The sequence below is a fragment of the Grampus griseus genome, assembly GCF_964374135.1.
Source record: "Grampus griseus genome assembly, chromosome: 6".
Taxonomy (NCBI): domain Eukaryota; kingdom Metazoa; phylum Chordata; class Mammalia; order Artiodactyla; family Delphinidae; genus Grampus; species Grampus griseus.
The window spans coordinates 52,406,997-52,430,135 of record NC_139000.1 but is presented as its reverse complement, the minus strand read 5'-3'; the positions used below and the strand labels follow the sequence as shown (position 1 = coordinate 52,430,135).

At 45.6% G+C, this 23,139-nt stretch overlaps 2 protein-coding genes across 7 annotated transcripts in view; one reads left to right on the top strand and one right to left on the bottom strand.

Annotated features, from left to right (window-relative positions):
* Positions 1-20,156, bottom strand: part of SMARCA2 (SWI/SNF related BAF chromatin remodeling complex subunit ATPase 2) — a gene marked incomplete at its 3' end in the record, with an annotated part of 172,636 nt that extends 152,480 nt beyond the window's left edge. For 2 of the 6 annotated variants that reach the window (XM_082656489.1, XM_082656485.1), the window contains exons 1-3: positions 20,026-20,156; positions 6,108-6,368; positions 2,317-2,446 (exon numbers count right to left, since the gene is read on the bottom strand). In XM_082656489.1, the coding sequence (XP_082512615.1) occupies positions 2,317-2,446; positions 6,108-6,332 (355 nt within the window). In that variant the 5' untranslated portion in view covers positions 6,333-6,368; positions 20,026-20,156. Of the gene's footprint in view, positions 1-2,316; positions 2,447-6,107; positions 6,369-17,676; positions 17,969-18,280; positions 18,387-19,308; positions 19,391-20,025 lie in introns of those variants that run through there. The other 4 variants (XM_082656488.1, XM_082656487.1, XM_082656486.1 and 1 more) reach the window with 4 other exon arrangements.
* Positions 18,628-23,139, top strand: part of LOC309824143 (importin subunit alpha-1-like) — a gene marked incomplete at both ends in the record, with an annotated part of 112,481 nt that continues 107,969 nt past the window's right edge. The window contains 3 exon segments of the mRNA XM_082656889.1: positions 18,628-18,998; positions 19,229-19,529; positions 20,071-20,572. Of these exon segments, the coding sequence (XP_082513015.1) occupies positions 18,628-18,998; positions 19,229-19,529; positions 20,071-20,572 (1,174 nt within the window).

Genomic DNA, 23,139 nt, shown 5'->3' with positions numbered 1-23,139 from the left:
ACTTTTGAATACATAAATTCACTTCTCTACCTACTTGAACAAAATTTACTCAATTTCCAATTATGTGCTAGACATTGTGCCAAGTATTGGAGATTCCAGGAAAAAATCATCATTCTAGAAGTTGAAGAAAGGAACTGAGCTATGAAAGAAATTTTAAGATACATAAAAGTAAAAATGCTCACTTATAATTCACGCATTTCAAGTGTTTTCCTTTGGAGTCTTCCTAGGGCCCCACTACTGGAGGTACTGCAAAGCCGGGAGCAGACAGAGCCACCACTAGCTCTGAGAATCACTGAATATAACTCATCTATACCTCCCAGGTATTAAAATGAGATCTACATTAGCTCTGTGAACACACCTGCCTCTTTAGAATTTAAATGATAAACCTGGAAGTGTCGTCTCAATTCATTCTTAACACTGAATGGGTCAAATTCTTTTCTTCCTGTACCTCAAGAAGTCCCAATGATTCAGCCTGCTTTTCTAACATGGTCAAGATTTTACAAGTCATTTGCAAAACGTACGCCTGCCTGCCATCAAAATTCAGATCAGAGTCCAGGATCTTCAAAAACCTGCCCGAATATTAGTAAAGATGCACTCCTATGCCTCCATGACTTGCTTTTACATAAATATATGTATGTATTTAAAAGCAAATACATTTCTCTAAACCCTCACAGTCAAAAATCTTCCCTTGGGTTGACGGATGTCTGATCATGGATGGAGAAAAAACTCACATACATTAAATTACAAAAAAGTATATACAACAACACATAAAGCATAAACTTTGAATTAGAATATCAGCACATTAATTAGTGCTGGATAAGTCATGCCCTTGGCATGATGCAATGTACATATAATGATTCTGAAAAGAGGTTACATTGCATCCAAAAGACTTTGAGGTATCTTTATTATTCTATTTATTTATTTGGCTGCATTGGGTCTCCGTTGCTGCTCGCAGGCTTTGTCTAATTGTGGTGAGCGGGAGCTACTCTTCATTGTGGTACGCGGGCTTCTCATTGCAGTGGCTTCTCTTGGTGCGGAGCATGGGCTCTAGGTGTGTGGGCTCATTAGTCGTGGCTCGCGGCCTCAGTAGTTGTGGCTTGCGGGCTCTAGAGTGCAGGCTCAGTAGTTGTGGCGCACGGGCTTAGCTGCTCCGCGGCATGTGGGATCCTCTAGGACCAGAGCTCGAACCCGTGTCCCCTGCATTGGCAGGCGGATTCTTAACCACTGCACCACCAGGGAAGCCCCTGAGACATCTTTAATATGCCTTCAATAATGAGGAGAAAAGGCACCCAGAAGAGAAATCTACCATACATTGATTTGGCCATTATTGTGGGTTGAACTGTGTCCTCTACAAAGAAATGTTGAAACCCTAACCCCTGGTACCTGTGAATGTGACCTTATTTGGAAATAGGATCTTTGCAGATGTAATCAAGTGAAGATGAGGTCACACTGGATTAGGGTAGACTCTAATCCAATGACTGGTGCCCTTATAGGAAGAGGGAACTCTGGACACACACACAGACACACAGGCAAAATGTCATGTGGAGAGCAAGACGGAGATTGGAATGACAGATCTAGAAGCCAAGGAATGTCAAATATTGCTGGCAACCACCAGAAGCTAGAAAGAGGCAAAGAAGGATTCTTCCTTAAAAACTTCAGAGAGATCACAGCCCTACTAATACCTTGATTTCAGATTTCTGGCCTCCGGAACTTTGAGAGAATACATTTCTATTGTTTTAAGCTACCCAGCTTGCGGTAATTTGTTACAGCAGCCCTAAGAGACTAAGAGAGCCACCCACCAGCAATGACAGGTTATTCCACTGCCAGAAAAAGCCACCTTACAAAGTAGGAGTGTACAATTCAAGGGACACGGGTGGCTCATCTTACCTTCACATCTACGCTGTTACTGGGAGGCAGACCTGGAGTCTCCTCTGGCCCTGTCACTTACCGGATGTGCAAACTTAAGAAAACAAAGTAAATTCTCTGAGCTTTAGCGTCTCCATCTATAAAACTGGGGTAATATAATTCATCTCACAAGTTCAGGGTAAAGATTCTGCATGAAGTACACAAAGCACTCTGCAGAGTGCTTGGACACATGGTGGCCAGTAAAACTACTAGGATTTTGCAAAGAAAATTGCCCACATCAACCATAAAGTTGTGTTGGTGGGGATAAGGGGAGATTTCTACAGGGAAAAGAAACCGGCTGGACTCCATCCTCCTTAAACACGTTCTCTGGAAGTCATAATTAAAATAACCAACAGGAAAGACGAAAGACTGTGGTTCAGAGCCAAAATCAGGTATGTAGCAGACACAAACCTTGGCTGTGTTGGTCCATCGGACTCTGGGGAGGGCCCATTCCTGGGTGAGGAGGTCGCATAGTGGTGCCCTTCATGGATCCACAGTGGATATCTTCCACAACCCCCTTGTCGTGCATACCATCAATGGGCTGAAACATTTACAGAAGATCAGTCAGACGTCTCTTTAAGGCATAATATTTCTATCTGGTGTTTTAAGACCCCTTCCTAAAAAGTCTTCAAAATTGTGGCGCAATCATCTATTACCCATATGATAGTCATATATTTTGACATTTATTTTACATATATTACTATTTACATAGATTTCATAGATGGGACAAAAAATAAAATAAAAAAGACTACACCAATAGGATCAGCAAAACTACCTGTGAAGTCAAAAGTTAAGGCTTTAAACAGTTGAAATGTTTTTGGTCATGTCAAAACCTGCAAAATAAAAATGAAGTTCTGTTCACAAGGTAGACAAATATGAACTATTCTTCCATACCCTCTTACGTAAGTCCTGAAACCTGCCGTAGGTTGAAGCTACTCCAAAGTCTGAATGAAGAAAGGAAGACTCTTTGAAACGTCTGTGATGATCTATTTTTTGGTAGCTTTGTTTCATCAGAGGGGAAGGAACCATGGGAAGTTTAAAAGTTGAAAGCAGAAAGTTCCAAGGCAGTTGGGAAAAGAGGGACAGACAGGGTAGAGCGGTGAATGGGGGTAAATACTGAACGGGAAAGAGGGTGAAACAGATGAAGCTATACTACAGAGGGAGGAAGACAGAAAAAGGTTAATGGCAGAGTTTGGAAAAAAATAAAGAACACAGGGGCTGGAAACAGGACTTGAGGCCTTGTACACAACAGACACACAATAAATAGCCATTGAATTGACACTAATCCAATCCAGAATTGGGCAATGGAGCATGTGTTTGAGAAAGGAAAAGTCTATTCCTCCCCAAACTGGAATAGCAATTTTCAAAACAGCCTGAAAGGAATATTTCCAGGAGTTTATAGAAACCAAATGACTTCAAGCAAGAAAGTATGAGTGTTTGCAGTTTTGGAGAAAGGAAAGTTAATTTCTGCAGAGTCAAAAGCATGCACTTGAAAAGAGGAGAAATTTACCATAAAGAGGATGTTCAGAAGAAAAATGGGAAGAATTTGGTATAAAGAGTGTCTCTGAGTCTGTTAAATAGTAATAATAGAGAGGAAATCAAAGCAACACAGCAGATGTATTTAGGCCACTTGTTTATTTATTTCCAGTAATGTTGAAAAGCAAAAAGCTGAAGCTCAGAGGGAGACGGAGGAGAAAGACAAGGAATAGAGCTGCCTATAAAAAGGTTCTCAGAAAGTGAAGGCATCTGGTCAGCAGGTGTGAACTCCAGGCACTTCACCATGTCCTCACCCAGGGAATTATCTGAGGGACTGCGGGCTGCGGAAAAGCAGGATGAGAAAATGCAAAACTTGCAGAATGAGAGCAAAACAAAACGAAAAAGAGCATTGATGGGGGCAGAGAATAGGAGAAAACGTGACAAAGATGCTAGATAACGGAACAGAAGGGATCAGAAGATACACTTATACATAAAAACAACCCGGGGCAAAAACATAACATTAACCCAATACACTCATGCATACGTTTAACTTTTAAATGCTTAAATAGTAATAGAGGTGAGCTAAATATTTTCCTTCAAATCTTTCATTTTGGAGGTGAAACATCCTTAAACCCTTCTGAAATTATTTAACCCGCTTGGACTAAGGTTAACAAGTGACAGATCCGGTCTATAATATACTTCCCAAATTAATATGAACACAAGATGATTTAATGACTTCGATATGTCTATCTGTTCAATATGTCTCCTAAAGAATGTGATATGGAAAACGAGCAACTTTATTTCTCTACATACCTGACAAGCTAAAAATGTGTTTAAAAGAAATCAAAAAAGCAGGGAGAGAACTTGGGGATATTATAGGGCTATCCATGATATGTTGTTAAATGAAAAAGATGTTGTTTCAGAGTAATTAACAGTGATGATACGATGCTATTATGGTAAAAGGGAAAATTTTTTAAATCATACCTGAATATGCATACCTGTGCTTAGATGGTATTTTTACTGAAGATGGAGAAAAGTAAGGTGTAAAAAGCATATATAATAAGCTGTTACCAGGGGTGAACCACTTCTTTTATTTATGGCAATATGGTTTTACTTTTCAAAATAAGCATATATTAATTTTCTGATTTGAAAATCATCAAATAACAAAATTTGCAAAACATGAATCTTCCCTTCTGGGCTGCAATGCCTTACCTTAAAACTGACCTCCAGGGACTTCCCTGGTGGTGCAGTGGTTAAGAATCTGCCTGCCAATGCAGGGGACACAGTTCGAGCCCTGGTCTGGGAAGATCCCACATGCCGCGGAGCAACTAAGCCCGTGTGCTACAACTACTGAGCCTGTGCCTAGAGCCCGCGAGCCACAGCTACTGAGCCCGTGTGCCACAGCTACTGAAGCCTGTGCACCTAGAGCCTGTGCTCCACAACAAGAGAAGCCGCCGCAACGAGAAGCCTGCGCATCGCAACGAAGAGTAGCCCCCGCTCATCGCAACTAGAGAAAGCCCGTGTGCAGCAACGAAGACCCAATGCAGCCCCAAATTAAAAAAAAAAGAACAAAAAAACCCAAACTGACCTCCAGTCCTACACAATTAAAGGGAAGAATTGCTCTTTTCTGCGGTAACCTTTCTGTTTCAAACCAGTATCTCCCACAGCTTGCCTGCTTAACATCAAGAGGCATCTCCACCACCCTGTCCACCTGTGATGTCACCCGGAAAAGATGTAAAACCTCTACACATCTCTTCAGGCCTAACCTTCAGGTAATACACAATGGTCCCATAGATTTTCTATGGCTACCGCTACCTCTCAGAGCAAATTGTCACAGAGGATCATGTTTGCTTTCTCAAAAGGCCATTCTCTCTTCTTTGCATATCCTGCAAAGGCATAATGCCCACGTCATACCGTTATGCTCATCCCAACAGCAACAACCCGAATCTCATAAATGGAAGATTATTATAACCTTCGTCCAGAAACAAACAACTGCCCCTGGGTTCTGCAAAATCAGAGCTCTCTTCCAAAACCAGAATAAAGCCACTTCACAGACGGAGAGCAAAGTGCATTTTTAGCAATTCCCTAAAAACTACTTTATTTCAATCGAACATTTTTTGAAAAAATCCTTTAGGAAAGGACTCATTTTCCTTTTATTCTTTGGGACCTACGGGATCTTTTTAGGGAAGAATAATTTTCAATACGTTCATTCATGGATGATATACGGTACTTAACATACATAGTTGGAAAAAAAAAGCAAGACTTATTCACTAATATACTTATTTGCCAAGCCAAAATACCTGCAACCCACAATTCATAGGATCTCTCAGACTGCATATTGTAGAACTTCCCTGGTGGTCCAGTGGTTAAGACACCATGCTTCCAATAATGCAGAGGGCATGGGTTTGATCCCTGGTCAGGGAAGTTCCACATGCCACGTGGCGTGGCCCAAAAATAAAAATAAAAAAAGAGAGAGAGGGAGAGAGAGCTGCATATTGTAGCTAACACTTTTTAAAAAGCCAAGATCAGATCTCCCTGACTGGTGCAACATCTGTAACAATAAAAGAGCCTTAGAATGTATGTTTTCAATAATGTACAAGATAAGAGAAAGACCTAGCTTGATTCTCTTGTAAACAATAGTAGAAAAAAGAGAGGGGGGTTATCAGTGATTATTAGCCATCCATGACTCAGAAGATGGATGGATGGATGGGAGAATGAACTCTTACCTTATGTATTTGATGCATGCCTTCCTGCGGGAAGTCAGCAGACCCCATCGACGGCATAGGGTGTGAGACACTTGGAGGCCCAGGACTTGGCCCCATCATACTGTGGACGGAACCTGGGGATGGTCCAGGTCCTGGACTGGGCCCAAGAATTGGTCCAGGAGAGGGTCCCGGCCCTGGCGAAGGCCCTGGGTGGGGCATCGCACCAGGGTCTGTGGGCGTGGACATCTACTTCTCCTGACTCTGCCAGTCAGTACAGTGATACTGAGTTGGAAAGAAGAGAAAGGAATGTTTTAAACATGATGTTACGATCAGAATAAAACAGTTGTTAGTATTAGATGGTGCCATTTCCGTAACAAACATCAAACAGAACTGCCCTGTCTAGCCCAGATGTTTGAGAGAGTGTGATATATATCCATCTGCCCTAGTCTTTATGAAGACCTCTTATTTAAAATGATTCCCCGGAAAGATATAAATCATCTAAGATCCAAAAAAAGGCTCACTGGAGAAACTCAAATGTAAGACATAAGGAGAATTCTAAACAAGCTTAAAATTTATTACTGAAGCCAACAGATGCTCTTCATTACTTGGGCACCTTACAAGGCATTAACCCCCCAAAGCCATTAAAATATACACCTCCTCAAGACATACCCAACCAAGACCCACTTGCATAAGTCAATAAGCATTCAAACTTCACAGAATTCTAGAGAGTTAAAAGGGGGAGCAAGTACAATTTCATAAACTGAGGATGAAAGGGAATTGCCAATCACGAGAAAAGAAGAGGTTAATGGCAGTCAGACAAATACGGGTTCACACAGCCGCATAGGCAATGACACACTGAGACTAAAATGTGATGGTACGCGTAAAGCCATAGCTCTGTGCCTGGCACAACAAGCAGCCTCTCTTACTGAGCCTTACTCCCCGGGCCCTGCCACCTCCACTCCAGCAGAAACGAACAGAAGGGCAGGTTAAGATGTGGTCCTACCACCAGGTAATTAATTAAAGACCACGTGGACAGTGGAGGGCAGGGATTCATCCCAGGCCTCTCTGGGGTCCAAGACTCACACGAGACATCAACCATGACTCCTGGATCGGGGCCCACCAGAGACGTGGTATGAAAATTCCGGTTCTCCAGCAAAGCGGTATTCCATCACCCATGTGCCAAGACTTCTTGGCATCCCCACCGGGGAACTGCCTCATGGGGTGGGTACGACTGGATCTTGGATATCAGCCAAAATGAGTAAATAAGCTGTTTTCTGAATTTTGATGGAGATGAATGATCCCAGGGTAGTCATGGTGATATATTATGTCATCTGGGGGCACACACCTGTACACACAAAACCTCTTCTGATGCCGAACTCACAGAATGCTAAGTGGACTTGCTTACCCACTGATTAGTGGCAGGGAAGAAATTAGACCATAGGGGCCGGGTCACCCACAGAAGGGCTCTTTCCATAGTGAAATGAGAGGTTAGAGGGAAAATTAAATGAAAAAAACAAAAAACCCACGTTACTTCCATTCTTAGCTAACTACCGTCACCTCTCGAGGAATCTCTAGAATGTGAGGGCCGTGAGGGTGAGGTCTGGCCCTTCTTTGCTCCTGTATCCCCAGCGCCTCCAACCAGCATGGAGTAAGTGCTCAGAAAAGATCTGAATGAAGCGTAGACAAAGTTGCAAGGGCAAACTATTAATAGAGTCAATTATTAAAAAATAAAAAAATTAAGAGAGCAATCAGGGTTTGAGGTATGTTCAAACAAAGAAATCTGAAAAGTGGAGGCAAGAATTTGGCCAATCTGATAAATGAATTAGGGCTAGAACAGGAAGGGATGAAAGGCTGCTTTGGAATGATTATAAGCAAGGGATCACTCAAACTGTTTTGCTGATACAAGATGGGACTAAGAGAACACAGTTCAAGTGATTTCTAAAACAACAGGGAAGCTTGGACAGTAAATTATAGCCTGAATTCACTAGAGAGCCAAATGTTATTATTTATTCTTTGTGATTAACAAAGCAGGCGGAAGTAACCTTTTTTTTTTTTTTTTTTGGATTCCACCCCCTCACATATACACACACCCACCCATGTTCAGTCAGCATTTTAAATTTAGGACGCTGACGTCAATTCAGGGGTACTACAAGTTAAAATGTTCTTTCATGTATATCAGCAAACTAATAAACCCCTTTATTTTTTAGTGAATAAAAGGAAATTGCTTACTTCCTGTTATGATTTACCTTGAAATTGGCTTCAATGGCTATGATGGCAAGATACCACAAGTTTGAACAATGAAGATACAAGTGCTCAGTCAGCCTGGCAGTCCTACTTTTCATGTTTTACATTTTAATATCTATTATCCCAAAATACCAACGACTTTCTGTGCATATAATGACTTTCATCTGGGAGTCTCGTAGAATGTTGTAATTAATTGTATGCAGTCCCACAGAAACGCTCATCATTTTTTGTTATAGGAAACTACTAAAAACTTCTTAGGGGGGAAACATATGAGACAGGAAATGGAAGAATACGGACATAAAGAAGAATGTTAATATAGGAACGTGTTATATAGGAAACTTTTTCGTAAGAAGAGAACCTTCAGGAGCATGCACTTAATGAATGTGTCCGTGAAACAGCATAGATGAATAAACAAGAAGCCAGCTCAGAGAAACAGCACAGTTTAACAAGGGAGCACACCTGCCCCATCCCGCACTGCTAAGGGACCTGGACTACCGCACAACTTGAATGTGACCCTCTGGCTTCTGACTGGGAGCCCAGAGACCTTGGGTTCTGCCCACCTCAGGGCTGTCGCCAACCCTGGGGTTCCCGGGCAAAGCGTGTTTTTTTTTTCTGGGGTTTCTCAGCTTCCTCTGGGCTTGGAATCGAAGCATCTCAAGGCTCCCTGCATCTGCCTATCCAGGGCTTGCAGCATCTCCCGATTCCTCTAACCGTATGTGTGGGCGTGCTCATCAGTGAACCTCCAGGGCAGGACCCGGGCTGTCCCAGGATTCACGCCACGGCACCATCACCCAAGCGTACCACAGAGGAGCACCTCTCAGAGACGAGGCCACAGTCCTGGCCTCCTATTCCTTCCTCTTCATTTCTGGTGGCAACTTCACGATGCAGCTCCAAGACACGATTAAACTTTCCCACAGAGTAAAGCAATTCGGGGGTGGAAATTACAAAGAGGTGCGAGTCTCAGGCAGAGGCGCGGGTCATTACTAAGTCCCTGTGGTTAAGGGTGAAAGTCCAGTATTGGCCAACTCAGCTTCCCCTCACCCACCCTCCCGGTCTCCCTAGGAATCCAAACCCCTTTCTTTTTTCTTCCAGGCACCAATTAAGTGATGCAGATGGGGTGGGGACAGTGGGGACAGGCACAGGGCGGATGGGGGAGAGGCGATGGCTCCAGTAACCTTGAGAGGGCAGGAGTGCCAGGTCTCTCCGCAAGATAACACTCAAAATCTATTTTTATTTTGTGTTGGGGGGCGGGGCGGGGAAGTTTTACATTGTCACCAAAAAGAACGGCCTGTTCCATAATTACATGGCCAATATAAGGAAGAAAACGTGTCTGTGTGTAAGGAGGTTAGGCACACAGACCCCCCCGTACCCTGGCACTGCCAGGCCCCTCTCCTCCCCTCAACGCTTCCCTCCACCTCACACCAGCACTCCCTGAGGGCCAGGCCACTGCGTTCTTAGCCAAGAATTTTTCAGCAGTACACCCTGTCTTTTTTCGTCCTGACCCTGCCTTTACAACCGGGGAGTGTGCGCTTTTTAAAAATAAAAGTCGCTGGAGCTTCCCACAACTCCAACCACTGTAGACATCCTCCCTCAGCCCCAATTCCCTTCCTCTCCCCTTTACAGAAAGCCCCAGCACACCCATCTGCATATTAAAAGGAGTTCAACTTCATGGAATTTTAAGGGTCACCAGCCCAACCATGACAACCAGGACAGAACGTCTACCGTCCTGTCTCGCTCCAATCAGCTGAAAGCTCCCCACACTCGCAGTAATACTTCAACACAACCCCATGTGCTTCACAATCATTTCAGGGACTTGACTTGAGGACACATTTGGTCACGTCCCCATTTAAAGGAGGAGGGCAGGAAGGGACCACAGAGCTTGCCCAGAGTCACATCTGTGAGTAGAGTTTTTTATCTCTTCACTCCTGGCCCAATACCGAGTCACGGCACCATCAGGCAAGCCAGGCCATCCACCAGTGTGGAGAGCTGTCACTCAGGCTGAGCAACGATGCACAGGGGTGCGACGCGGAGGATGCAGAAGCAAAGATGGAAACGATGGGAGATGTCGCGAGGACTGGGATTCGGCTGTGATCCTATGTTAATGTGCGAAGGGACAGAGAAGTGAAGAAAAGCCCTCGAGAGAATATGAGGCAGAGACAATGTTATGAACCTAAGAGGTCGGTGATGTTTAATCAAAGATCCAGAGGACCTGTTTTAGTCATCTATTCCCAACTGTCCTGGCTCTCCCCTGGGCACAAGGCATGGAGGATGTACAGAAATGACCAGAGGGCTTACCCAGGGCTCTGCAACTCTGACAGGGAAACAGGACTTATCCATAAACAGCAGTGAGAAAAAAAAAAAAAAAGAACATGCAAGTTCCTGCAATACCAGAAGGGGTATAGCTAGAGTGTCCACTCTAGTCACGGGCAGGAGAGAGGAATTACAGCTTGGAGGGCGGAGGCAAGAAAAGGGAATTAAGGGAGGCTTCGTGGAGAAGGTGCCATTTCTGCTAGGCCTTGCAGTAAAAATAGATAATAAATGAATGTTTCCTAGCAACTTGTGTTTTCTAGTCACAGAAAGAGTTTGGGGGGAAGCACAACCTGCACTAGACAACACCTCTTAAATAACTTCACGAAACGTAATAAGGAAGCGTGGGGTGATCTTGAATCTCCAGCAGACCTTTATCTCTTCTGCATTTACAGAAAGACTTTGGGGTACAGGTCGAAGGTGGAATATGAGAAATAAAAGTTAGGCCCGGTTCACATCCCTAAGAATAACTGTTGTTTTCAAGTTTTCTGGCTGTTATGGAGAACGATTAAGGCTCAGGAGATAGTTAAGATAAGAGTTCTTTTTATGTCTGTTTGCTGATTCAGACTGTCTCCCCTGACCCTGAAGGTTTTCTCTGTAGCTTTCTCTGTAAATGAATTGAGAATTCCCCCACAAGAAGTAGCAACATCTCTAGAACTGGAACACAAGTGCTGCTGTTCTTGATGGGGGAGTAGAGAGTAGGTAAGAACAGCAAGGAAGATAAAAGAAATAAATCTACCAGAAGTTTCTTTTTTAGAGGCCAAGGTTGTCTGGATAGGTGGTGAAATATACCCAAAGCCCTCGTGCTTCTTGGTCTGAGACGCGCAACTTTACACAGTGCACGAAATGATTTGTGCCACAGATAAAAACCACACTGTGCTTAGAGTGAACATTCTACGTGGCTGGCCTGAAACTCGAGAAAAGCATGGAAAACATCTTTCTCATTGTCATTCCTGGCGGTTTACCATTCGAAGTCGAGGTTGTTTTAAAAAGTGGTTGGATGAAAAGTGTGCTGTGTTTGCTGGGCTTCTGCGAACTCCGCATCGTTGAGTCAAGGAAAGGAATTAGGATGCAAGCGGCTGCCCTCACTTGGAATGAAAAGCCTTGGGACCGTCCCTGCCCAGAGTCAGACCTGGCAGGGGCTCCAAAGCAGATCAGTGCAGGACAAGAGAGAAAACAAACTTCAGGGGCCAATTACAGCCCCGTGAGCCCCAGGCACTGCCTTAACAGGAACCTGGCTCTTGACATTATCACCCTAGACATACCATGAGCTGCCTTCTCAGAAGAGCCTACCTGTGATGCAATTCCATGACCTCTTTGGTATGGACAGCCAATGTTTCCACAAAGGAAAAATTCTTTTAAGCAGGGTGTTTACAAGAAAACCCAAAGTACTAGAAGCTCCTCAACAAAAAAGCACTCCGGCAGAGCAACCCTCTAACCCAAAATCCATGTCCACTGGTCGTTACAAAGGTAATCACGGACAACGATCGCTTCTTAAATTCAGCTGAACCCAAACTGCTAGGTAACTGGTCAAAACCAAAACAGACCAACCAACAAAAACTAGTAGCAGAGCGTGACACCCTGAAATGTAATTCGTGTGTATTTACACACACACCCATCCTTCCTAGGTTCTGTTAGGCCCCTTTGCAAGGCAACCTCATTTGGGATGCTGATAAGAATCAATGATGGCCACTTTCATCTCTGTCTGCTAAGATAATTTTATTTATACACGAAACATGTAAGAGTCTGAAATACATACTGTAAGAACTTTTTCTGGCTGAGATGGCACACGTTGACTTCGCAGTAAAACTTGACCATTATATGCTGAATGAACCCCAGCAGACCAGTGAGATGCCCCACTTTCCCCGACTTTCACAGCAGCAACAAAAATTCAAGCATGAACCCTTCAAGTTCACTGCAATTAAAATGAATAATGGCCATTTACAGTGTTAATCTGCCATTAAAAAATAAATCACCACGTAGTTTATTTGACCTCTGAATTTCAAGTTCTCTTTTACAAAACAGGCATAATAGTAGTCAGCTACCTCAATTTTTTTTTTTTTTTTTTTGCGGTACACGGGCCTCTCACTGTTGTGGCCTCTCCCATTGCGGAGCACAGGCTCCGGACGCGCAGGCTCAGCGGCCATGGCTCACGGGCCCAGCCGCTCCGCGGCATGTGGGATCCTCCCGGACCGGGGCACGAACCCGTGTCCCCTGCATCGGCAGGTGGACTCTCAACCACTGCGCCACCAGGGAAGCCCGCTACCTCAATTTTGATATGAAGCAAATAAAGTATTACATGTGAAAACACCTTGTGAGCTATCGTATAAAAAGGTACGTTATGGCGAGGATCCTTCTGAAGCCTTCAATTCCCACCCTGGACTTGAATTCACCGTCTGCTAGATTAATCTAACATACTTTTTGTTCATGAATTCCCTTGCTCCAAACTTCTGAGAGAAACCTCCAACACACTCTGGATAAAACATTCATGCTTTAGCCTGGAAATCAAGTCTTTCTACCTTCTCCAACTTGTATCTTTTGAAAATTCTTCCCAACTGGAACCTCTTGCCCTGGGCAACCAGGTCAAAATTGGTCCATTGGTCTTCTCACAGTTTCTTTAGGCTCGGGCCCTGTGATCTCAGGACTTTGTCCTGATCTCATATGATCAGCACCCACCACCCCACCCCTGCCCTCCTCTGGCCACAATCGTCCTCCATCTCGAAGACTCCATCTACCCCATGCACTCAAGAGAGCCCATCCTGATCTCTCCCTGTATCAAGTGGTCTGTGCGGTGTACAATTTGCTATTCATACGTGTTCAGGCACGTTCTTTGTAAGACATAAATTCTCGATTGCAGATCATTCATTTTTTACAGATTTATAGACTTTGCTTAATAGCATTTTAGTGCGTGTAAGAATCCAGCACAACAGCAAACGGCAAAAGAGCTGCAAATATTTGCAAAGCTATTACATGCCCAGCTTTCCTCACGGACATTCAATTTCCAAGTTCAATGACTTAACTCCCAGTAGGATGGTAAAAACTGGACAATACAACCTCAAGCAGGTAAAGAAATACAGTCATTCTAAACAAGAAAACACAATCCTAACACAAACTGATAGAGAACTTCCCTTGGACTTCTGTTAACCTGTGAGATAACATACCCCAATGCTTTTTGGTCAAAGATTTTTTTGCTGTTTTTAAGTAACTTTAATTCCACAATTCTGAATTCAGTTTGAACAAACAAACAAACAAAAAGAGAGAGAGAGAGGGGGGAGTTATATTTAATGGGTTTTAAACTTCAAATTTATTTCAACTTCTATGAATTCCATTCATCAATTTACAAAAGGGTCAGCCCTTTCAAAAGGGTCAATATTTCAATTAGGTCAGTTTCTAAAAAGTTTCTAAAATATTAGTGCTTGCAGAGAGGTAGATGATATATTGGCAGAAGACTGAGGCTTAATATATGCGGAACCTAGAAAAATGGTACAGATGAACCGGTTTGCAGGGCAGAAATTGAGACACAGATGTAGAGAACAAACGTATGGACACCAAGGGGGGAAAGCGGCGGGGGGTAGTGGTGGTGTGATGAATTGAGAGATTGGGATTGACATGTATACACTGATGTGTATAAAATGGATGACTAATAAGAACCTGCTGTATAAAAATATAAATAAAATAAAATTCAAAAAAAAAACCAAAAACGAAGACTGATGCTTATACACGACCTAAAATTACATAGAATACTGTCATCTTTTCAAAAGTATAAAATTATACAGCCATATTCCCCGATGGTAACTGAATGTTCTGAAAGTCTTATATCTAATAAAACATTACAATTCATAGTCGGCTTCAGTTACATAATAATGTATCATGAAGTCCAGAAAGGCACCACTTATGTAAATATTTCAGTCAAAAATCCTGTATTTCATATCTAAAGCATCATTCTAAATGAGTGAATTACTTACTTATTCTCTCATAATTAAAATTAAATAATGTTTATATCCAACATTCAAAAGATTCAACTATTTAGCTCCTGAATTTCATCAGCTGTGTTATATGTTTTGCTAAAGTATAATTATTCAAGTATCTTTGACTGTATCTTTAAAATCTCTAATATAACCAAAACACTTTCCAAAAAAGTGCTATATTAATATGAGGGAAAAAAGTAATAATAAACAGTAATAAAGTTGTAAAGTTTTCCAAACCCAGGTTGCAGGATCCCATTTAACTTGGTGATAAATATCTTAGGCAAATAAATATGCTATGTTTCATAATGACTCTGGCAGAACTAAGTTTTAGAGTCCTATATTCCCTGGAAAATACAGTCATGACTTTCTATGCAGAAAAAATAAACACCCCAGGGCTTCCTAAATACTCTACCAAATAACCTACCACCACCTGTATTTTCTATTCCCAACTACTTATAGAATGATCCATGACTTTATGAACTGGCTAGAGATTAAAGTTCCATAAACAAATACTTGCAAAGACGACAGAAAATTCAGCATCCTCTATGGTTCAAAAACAAACTACAGGACACATGTAAGAAAAAGGAGCAATTGAGATGATCATTCTTTTATAGAAAAAAAGTGACCAAAAAAAAAAAAATCAGAAGCAGCTCCCCAAAACGGCTTTTCACATCAGGGAAATGTTCTCATCTGTTCACCAGAAATACTGCAGGAGAAAAATGTGGCTCATTTACGAAGAGTTTTCTAAGGCCACTCATGGTCAGCAACAAATTGTCCATGACTTCCCTTAAAATCATCTTGACCAGAAACAGCGTGAATCAAAACTTCTGGTGGCTAAATCAGGTCTGATCAACCCAGCCTCAATATACTAGTGCTGGGAAACACTCCTTAGCATTATATTTGTGACAGTTCAGTTGTTCTCATGGCACCATGTCAAGATGTCATAAATAGTGATTTATTATTTCTCTGGAGTATCGAAAAGCTGCTGACCTAGGAGAGTTTGACAAAGGCCTTGTTTACAAAGGAAGACTGCTAAAGGGGAAAAAAAGCCAGCATGAAAACACTAGAGGATGGTACCTCTTCTATAATATATGAAAGTCTTCTCTTTTATGGTCTTGTTCCAATACATAATAAGCCCTCAAATTGAAATGTCAAAATATTACCAGAATATAAGGGGTATCCCGATGATCTCCTAGAAGAGCATGGTATGTACTTTCATGCTCGCCTGTAAAATAACTTATCTTAAACTTAGTCAAAGAAAAAAGGTTTCAATAATTATTTCTTCGCCAAAGTGGTACTTTCTGGTTATAGTGTCAGAAATATTTTAAACAGAATCCAAAGATTAACAATATGACAAGTGCAGAGGCACTTTTTTTTTTTTTGGTCAATTCCAAGCCTCAGGTGTTGGTCAAAGCACTTTTTAAGAAACTTGACGAGAAATGCTCAAAAACCACTTTAAAAAAACGAACAAAAGAAAAGATCTAAGGCTGCTTTGAACACACTCTGGCGGTGAATATTTTCTGTGAAACCCCACAGTGCAGCCAGTCCCCGAGCTGGGATGTAACTGATGTCACTGAGGAGAGAAAAGCTGCATGTAAGGAAGCACCCCCTCACCTCTGCCAATTCTTCAAGGGTTCTGATACCCCAAACTCCTGATTTATTTTACAGTGTTCTTCAACAATATGGCTTCTCTCTTTAATGCCCCCAACAAGGTAGAGGGGAGGCTGTCTACAGGTTTGGTTTTTTATTTCCGGTCATAAATATCTTTTGTACCTAATAGACATCTCCAAATCCCCTCTTTCCAGCAGCAAACATTCCAAGTTGTCAGGGAGCTTCAAAAAAAAAAAAAGTCCAGGAGAATAAAAGGGCAATTAGATTCTTAAAAGAGAAAGTGTGTTCTATTTGCATAACAATGCACCAACTTGGATTCAAACCTGCCACACCTCTTAACCCTTCACCAGTGAGCTAGAAGTAGGCTAGAAGCCTAGCAAGTCTAGTGTAGGCAAACAAGACTGGGGTAGTGGTCCCCCCCAAAAATGGTGGAAAATATCACTGAAACATTTGAATGTGCATATGTAAGTCTACACGCACATGTAACACTGGGCATGGCTTTTATTTCAGTACAGATCTCAGAGGTTTCTGAGTCTTACGTACATGGTCAGACAGGAATTTTCTTCCACTCAGTACTCAAGCAACAATCTTTCTGTTCCTACAAGCATTCTCTTCCAACAGCCAGGTGTAAATTAAAAAGTCCTTTGAAATGGAAGTTTAAATTTGAACTCTGCTATTGGTAACGCATAGACGTTAAAAATAACCACTCAGTGCGGTAGACAAACGTGTATCCTTAATGTCTTCCTTATGCTCTAACATCACACATAGTTAGGAACACAGCCTACCTAATAACCAGGAGATAAGGATGACACCTCTCCATAAAATACCGACCCGGGTCGCTTTGCTTTTTCAAAAGCACCAACCTCCGTCAGGTTAAGGAGGAGAAAAGAAAGAAAGAAAGAAAAGGGACAACCTTGCAAAACTCTCCCAAAAGTTATATAAACAAAGGAGGGGGGAAGCCCAGTATGGGCTTTGCACCCATGTGCTACTAAAGTTACATAACACCCGCTGCAGACATTGAAGAAGAAATGGATTCGGCACAACAGCCCCAGTTCCCTCGACTCCCCAGCCTGTCTCCTGCTCTTAAAAAATCTAAGCGCCTGGCAGGACCAAGTGGACGACTCTGAATATTTATTTTATTGTTGGAGTAAATACTGCGAGAGTTGGAGGCACGTTTAGGCCCGAAGTTTGCATGTGCAACGGCCCCAAGGCGCAGCGACTCCACTCCCCAGACCCGGAGAAGAACTGACAAGGGACAGCAGCCAGCAAGGCCTTCTTCTTCCCCTCGCGGTGCCTCCCGCTGGAAAGTTTTCCACGCGATCGATCGGAGGGTCGGGAGCCGGCTTCCCCCGCCTGCCTGACTTTACAGGCGCGGCGAGCCGGGAGACCGGAGGGGGCCGGCAGGGAAAGAGCTGGAAAGCTCTGCACAGGGCGGGCGGCGGCGGCGCAGTAATCCTTACCTGGGGGACACGGAACAAAAAGAGGCGCGGGGCTCGCCGAGCCTGCAGTGGCAGCGCGGCCGGCAGCCCAGAGCGGGTCTTCCCCGCCCGAGCCCTAGGCCGGCGCCAGAGTCCGCGGCCCGGCCCCGGCCGCCGCTGCCGCTTCCTCCCTCGCGCGCGTCATGTCACGGCGATCAAACATGTCTGTGTGCGCTTCGCTGCTGTGACTTCCTGATTCTCTGCCGCTCGCGCGCGCACACTCACACTCACAGTCAGCCACACGCACACGCCAACCCCCCACCCCACCCCAGCCCCCTCCACCAAATCTCGCCTTGTCCTCCCCCGGCTCCCGGGCAGGGCGCGGGCAGGACCGGCTGCCCGCGCCGCTGCTCGCGACGCACCGGCCCCGGCGCGCACTCACGCACTCACACTCCCGCGCAGCCACACTCGCGCCGGCCCCGAGGGCGCCGAGACGCGAGCTGCGGGAGCTCGCTGCCCCCTCCCACCCTCCCTCCCTACTTAGCCTCCCAGCCAAACTTTTTTTTTTCTGCCTGATCCACGTCCAACTTCCCTCCGCCCCCCCCCCACCTCCACCCCCCAGCAGTCCGGCCAGCCCCTTGCTCACCAGGATCCGCTGCAAACTGCAACCCGGATAAAAATAATAATGCAATCCAGGCGGCGGAGGCGGGGGCGAGCGCGCAGACACTGGCGGGAGGCGATTTCCCCGCGTGTACCGGAAACCGGCCGAGCGCCGGGACCCGGGAGCGGGTGTCCCCCGGAGCCCGCACCGCTGCGCCCCGCCCCGCGCGGTGCAACTGCGCCCAGGCTGCGAGGCCTCGGTGTGCGCCCGCAAACGGAGGGCGACTAGGGGCTGGCGCGCCGGACTGGTTATTTGGGGAAGTGCATCGCGACACCTTTGCAGATGGCATGGCCGTGTTTTGCAAAACAAACGGGGGAAGGGAAGACGGCTAGATGGAGGGGGGAAGCAGAGAAAGGAGTAAACCAGGTTGGGATGGGAATAAAGCAAACTCGAAAGCAAGGAGTGAGAAGGAAGAGGTGCGTGTCATCGTTGGGGGGAGGCTCTCTCCCGGTCACCCCGCCTCCCGCCCTCGCCAGCCTCCCCATTCCTCCCCCCCCACCCCCCGCAGCCCTTCCCCTTCTCCGGCGAACGCCACAGCCGCTGCCCGGGTGCGCGCGGGTCCTGTTTGTGACAGTCAGGCAGAGAGGATTATCCGGATCATGGCCTCCCCGGCCCGCAGCCACGGTGGCTCCCCTAGCACCCGGATGATAGCGGGCGACCCACGCCCGCGGTTTCCGCATCTCGAGCTAGGGGAAGACGCAAAGCAAAAGAAAACAAACCCGGGAAGGGGGAGGGCAGGGTAACTGAGCCCGGCAGGCACCTCCGACCTCCTTCTTCGGGACCTCCTCCCTCCCTCCCACCAGTGCGGTCCGGGCCGGACACCCCGAACTTCAACACCCGAGCCCGCGCGGCCGCCAGGTACCAGGGGCAGGGACGTCCGCAGTGCCCCGGGCGCAGCAGCCCCCTGCCCACCCGGAGCCCCTTTGCCTAAAGGCCTGCCTACCGGTCAGCGCCCCCATCCCCGCCCGAGGGAACGCGCGAAGTGGAGGTGACACCTCCGACGCCGCACGCACCGGCCCCGTGGCGTCGGCTGCCGCCGCTTCGGCGCGCCAGCTTCGGCTTCTCCCGCCGCGATCCGCTTGCGTCTCCGCAGCCGGAGCCCTTTAAACAAGTCCCAGGGAAGCGGGTGGCAGCCGCGTTCGTTGGCGCCCCGCCGCCAGCCCGGGCTCTTCGCCCTCCTCTCCCGCTCGCCTTCCAACTCTTCCGGGGAAGACTGCTCTGGAAGAACTGTCGCGTTTCCATCCTCCTTCCCGGTCCTCCTGCCAACCCCCCGCCACCCTAGCTTTTATGGGAATGGGGGGATTGCAACCTTGCCGAGTGTGTGTGTTGCAACCTGGAGTTAGCAGCGCATCGCTGACTGCCTACCTAGGGTCAAGGCTGTGGTTTGTTGGGATGTTCCTCCCCTTGCCTCCTTGAAGTAGTCATTATTACTGTTATTATTAGAACAGCAAGGTTCGGCTGAAACTTTCCGGTTTCTCCCACCGCCTCGCGGGAGCTGCTGTTAGAGCATTCCACCTGAGGCCCGCAGGGAGGAGGCGGGCTTTTTTTGTTGTAGCGATTGGCCCGCCTGTTTGTTTTGGTCTCCGTACATGCACAATAAATAATAATTAGGATAATAATGAATAATCCCCGGCGAAGGCGGCGCGGTGCCGGAGGGGTTTGTGCCGCGGCTGCAGCCCGGAGGCCGGAGGGAGGGGAAAGAGGAGAAAGCAGTTGTAAGTTATATTTACCTTGTTCTCGAGGAGTGTGCTGGCTGAATCTCTTCCCTCTGTGAGTCACCCGGAGTACAGAAACAGAGGGAGAGAGGACTAGATTATGAATATGACTTCATTGATGACAGCCATCCCCTCCTCTTCCTAAACTCCGGCTCCGCCCCGCGTCCCACCCTCACCGCCTCCACCGGCGCCGGAAGGCGCGCCGCAGTTGGCCCCGTGCGCCGCTCTTCCCTGCCCGCCTGGGCGCGGGTTGGCGGGACGCGCCTGTCACTCGCCCCGCTCAGCGACTCCCGAAGCTCGGAGGGGAGGAGGGGGCGGTGTGCAAGAATGTGGATCGAGACAGCTCTACTGTATGCGTGGATCCGTGTGTGTCTGCAAGGCGCCGAGTCTCTGGCCGTGTTTGTGCGTGGAACAGAGAAACTGCGCAGGACGCAGAAAGCCCGGCGACCTGATGGAGTTGGGCGCCCGTTATCCCTTCCCGGCGGTCTTCCAGAGCCGCTGCTGGGCTCCTCTCGGGAGGCTGGGAAGCGGAGGAGGCAAAGCGAAAGGGAGGACAGCCGTAGTAATAGCGCGTAGTAGTTTGGGGTTATGTGAAGAAGGTGCTGGAATTTAACTGCGCCTCCGCCTGCCAGAGCGAGCCTGCAGAGGGAAAGGGAGGGGACGAGGGGAGGGCTCCGAGTGGCACCAAAGCTGTTTGTGGCACAGCGTTGACCATGAGAAAAAACAGGCATCGACGTGCTGCCCGAAACTTTTTCTCCCCTACCCTGCCCCACCCCCCAAGGCTGTAATTATAAATCTCTCTTTCTCCCCCCCGTAAAAAGGAAGGCGGGCACAAAGAACATTCCTGCCAAATCTGTCTCTTTTCTAAAGAACTGCAAGCTTCCAAATGCCAATGAGGGAAAAACAGCCGGGAGGCTGAACGCCTTATAAATAAATAAACCCGCCCTAACCCCTTGTGGATCAGACACAGCACTTTAACCTTACCTCACCTGTCATCTTCGTGTAAAATATATACCCAAAATAGGGGGAAACAACCTCGTGGGGGCGGGGAGGGAGGGTCAGGGGGCAGTTGAAGCATGGAATCTGCTTTTGATTTAAGAAGGGTAATAAATCTCTCTTTCTCTCCTGTCCGAAGTCTCTTCGCCTCCACCCCACATTTAAGACCAGTTAAGGCTGCAAACAGCCAACTGCTGGCACTTGGCGGTTTTGAGACCTCTTGTTCCCATTTTCCTTGAAATACAGTACTTCGGCTGGACGAATAGGTCAGTGTTTGCAGAGACAATTTTATTTTTAGTTTTACGAAGTGTGAAAGAATGTTAGGAGATTTTAAATCGGGGCCTATTATTTTAGCCTCACGTGAATGTAGGTGCTTGACTCTTAAAACTGTTCCTATATGGTAGTGTTATGAAAAGTATGATTTATCCCTTATTTTGTAATGTAATGGCTTAAATTAGTCATGCAAAGTGCACTGTGACTATTTGGTTGAGGAGTTTTCCCCCCTAGAGTAAAATCCTATTTTAACACCATTTTACTGTTGCAAAATTGCCTCTATTTGAGCAACTGGGTCTGAAATACAGTTCTAGGACGCTTAAAAAACTATGCAGTGGATACATTGAAGACAAGAAGCTGTGGAAAGAACACTGCTGCAACGTGCTGCATGTGGTCATTAAGTGGCAAGAATTGTTTATGTTGCTGGTCCATTGCTGGTGGAAGAAGAGTCTGCAAGGGCACCATTTCCAGGTGGCTGGGAGTGTCAAGGATCGTGCACCCTGCAGTTTTCTAAGGCTTTGCTACTTGCTTGTTAACCTGAGCTTCATAATTTTCTGTCTATCCCAAAGTGGACCAGTGTTCAACAACAAAAGATAACACATCTAAAAGAAGCAGAATATAGTATGCCCTGAAGAATCTATTGTAATAACTTGCTTTTCTGCCTGAGGTTATGCCAGTATAACTATTAATTAGGTGAGAAATCTTAAACAAAATGAGTAATGTAGTAAAAGTATAACTTCCAACTGCCTAATAAATTACAACTAATAATATAGCCAGATAACCTAGTTGTCTATAAAAGGGCTTTAACTAATGGTGACGCTTAATACATTAGGTAATATAAGGTTTTCATTTGGGTGAGGGGGGTTTAATCTGTTTCCCTGGCATGCCAACCTCACATGCCAATTTTCAGAAACTGATGACTTCATCTTTATTCCCTTGTGAATAAGTGCCCTTTATCCCTTTAAGATTCCACCTTCACCTGCCATGCCAAATTTCAAAGAGAGAACGATCATCTTAGTGAGACACTAGAGGCAGAGACTAGCCATTCCTCCTGGCATTTTGTCAGATGGAAAGTAAAGAAGAAAACACTCCCTTTGTTACATGTGTTTATTCTTCAGTTCATATAAAATTTTGATGCAGTACTTGGAGGGATTGCTATCCATGCATTATATGCACAACTGTGAGTATGGAAAAATAAAATCCTTCACTGGGAGCAGAGATTAAATATAGATATGACATCTCCCTTTCCCTTCACATTGGTCTAAGAAAGCACCACCTTCTCCCTTCAGGTCTTTCCTCTAAAGAATCGTCTTGTTTGTAGCTTGCACCACAGCAAGTAGGAATTTTATAAAATAAAGCCTACGTTCAGGAGAAATGAAAAGGCAGCGCCATTCACTCAGTACAAAAAGAAGATTGTAGAACATATAGTGTGAGTTTCATCTCCGAAGGAAAGCAAAATTTAACAATAGCTATTAAGGAGGAAAATAAATGATAGGATTCTTTTGTTTTGCAGAAAATCACACAAAAGCAAATAGGGTTGGAGGCTAGAAGGACTCCAGGAAGCTGCACAGGATGCTAGGTCCACATGAAGCTTTTCCTTTTGGACTTTGATGAGTCATAGTGTGTTCTCTGAACTTGCTTTTCTCTTTCTAGTTTGGCATTAAGGGAGAGAAGTCATTTTTTCAGGTCTGTATGGCCGTGTTCACTTGTTATGTAAGTCAGCCGTGGTTGATGTCTTGTATAGAGTAAATTTGGGGTTTGAAAATTGACATCTAGCTACAATACCCCCCCCCCCCAGATTCCATGCACAAAGCCGGGAGACTTCTAGTTTCACTCGGCAAACTGTTCGTGCTGGCTGAA